The sequence below is a fragment of the Hydra vulgaris genome, chromosome 01 (assembly GCF_038396675.1).
Source record: "Hydra vulgaris chromosome 01, alternate assembly HydraT2T_AEP".
NCBI lineage: Eukaryota > Metazoa > Cnidaria > Hydrozoa > Anthoathecata > Hydridae > Hydra > Hydra vulgaris.
In genome coordinates this window covers 64106541-64108741 of record NC_088920.1, presented here as the reverse complement: position 1 = coordinate 64108741, position 2201 = coordinate 64106541, and the positions used below count along the sequence as shown (strand labels likewise).

General features: G+C 29.5%; 1 protein-coding gene across 1 annotated transcript; it reads left to right on the top strand.

The window, feature by feature from the left end:
* Nucleotides 1-238: 238 nt before the first annotated feature.
* LOC136074628 (uncharacterized) lies at nucleotides 239-889 on the top strand. The gene has a single exon (XM_065786965.1). It carries the CDS (start codon nucleotides 239-241, stop codon nucleotides 887-889), a length of 651 nt encoding a protein of 216 aa, XP_065643037.1.
* Nucleotides 890-2201: the final 1312 nt, after the last annotated feature.

Genomic DNA, 2201 nt, shown 5'->3' with positions numbered 1-2201 from the left:
GCGCAAACTATAAAAATGATTATTAATGCACTATTAAGTGCAAAATTAATAGAAATTTTTTTAATTTTTTTGTAAGAATAGATATTTTCAATATTGCCACAATGCCCAATGAAATGTGTACTGAGAAACTTCTATACTATCAAATCATACATTGAGCATTGAGCAGAGCGCACGTGTAAACGAAGAAAGTTAGAGATATTTTAATATATTTGACTTTTATATTTTTTTGATTATTGTTATGGAGAATGAAAAGGTAATTACTATGGGAATGCTAAGGGAATTAATGTCAATTCAAACTGACACAATTTTAAAGTGCTTTAAAGAAACTTTCAGAAGCTTCCAAGAAAAAATTGATAGCTTAGAAAGAGATGTTGAAGACCTTAAACGTGGCCTAAATTTTAACGGTGATCAACTTGAGACAAAAATAAGCACAGTTGACAAAAAAATGGACGAAATTAAAACTTCGTTAATTGGAATCAAATCTTTTCAAGGAAAATTAGTCAGCGAATCCACCGAGAATAAAAGGAAAACAGTTGACTTGGAAGATCGAAATCGCCGAAACAATTTGCGAATTGTGGGTGTTGAAGAGAGACCCAATGAGACAAGCGAGGAAGTTTTAAAAAAATTGAAAACGCTTATTAAAGAGGATCTTCAAATAAATGAACCAATAACCATAGAAAGAGCCCATCGGGTTGGAAAATTTGAAAACAAGCCTAGGACAATTATTTGCAAATTATTAAACTGGCAGGAAAAAGAAAACGTTCTGGCTAGAGCAAGAAATCTTAAGGGGAAAAATATTTTTATTAATGAAGACTTTAGTGAAGAATCCGCAAAGAATTATTTGCACAAGCAAAAATCCATCGAAGTCAGGGAAAATATGCGAAGGTAGTATACGACCGCCTGATCGTAAGAGAAATGCCGAGTATAAGCAATGCGACGTCAAACAAAGATAAGTGAAAAAAAATTTATTTTTATTGTTTTTATTTTTATATTACTTATTGACTTGATTAAAAATTATTAAACGATCTAATAAGAAATGAGTTCAACTAACAAGAATAATATAACAATTAATATTGAAAACTTAGAGTCTCCAGTTTTAAACTTTTTGAGAGCTAACAAAAATGAATATAGTTTTTTGACTGAAATAAATATTAGTTGTCTCGACAACTCATACTATAAACCTGATGAGTTTAATAGAGAAAAAAACAATAAAGATTTTAGTATCCTAAGCATAAACATAAGATCAATGAATAAAAACTTTGAGGGTTTTAAACATTTTTATTACTCTATAAACTATCTTTTTGATGTTATATGTATCTCAGAAACTTGGGAAGATGCAAAAATGCCTTTGTCAGAAAATTCTTTGTACAATTTATCATCATACAAAATAATAAGTCAACCACGTGTTGGAAGCATGGGAGGCGGCGTTGCAATCTATATTCTTGACAAGTTTGTATTTAAAGCAAAAAAAACTTTTTGTAAAGCAAACAAACATATTGAAACTTTGTGTATTGAAATTCTAAATAAAACTGGTAAGCCTTTTTTAATCTCCTCGCTTTATCGACCACCATGCGGTAAGCAAATTAACTTTCAAAATAGCCTTAGAGCAATTATATCGCAAATGAGCATTCAGAATAAGCATATTTTTTTCGCTGGTGATTTAAACTTGGATGCTATGTGTTATGAAAAGTTTTTAAATACAAAAAACTTTTTTAATTTACTACTTGAATTTAACATTATATCTACCATTTTTAAGCCAACGCGTATTACAAAAACTACTTCGTCCTCAATTGATAATATTTTAACTAATAATTTTTTAGATACTTATTTCGAATCTGGCATTTTTATTTCAGATTTCTCTGATCATTTTCCTATCTATCACATTGCGCACGGAGTTTCATGTAACGACGGCAATAAAAAAGCATTTGTTACTAAAAGAAATCTTTGTATTAAAAGCCTAGATAAACTTAAAAAGAAGTTGTACGAAGAGCGATGGGAAGATGTCTATTCCTCAGCAGACCCCAATAGCGCGTTCGACAATTTTTTGAATACTTTTCAAAATGTTTATGACAATGTCTGCCCAAAATTAACCACTGAAATAAAAAATAAACAACTTAAAAACCCATGGATGACAAATAATTTGATAAAATCATCAAAAAGAAAACAAAAGCTTTATATAAAATTTCTAAAATCTAAAAAGG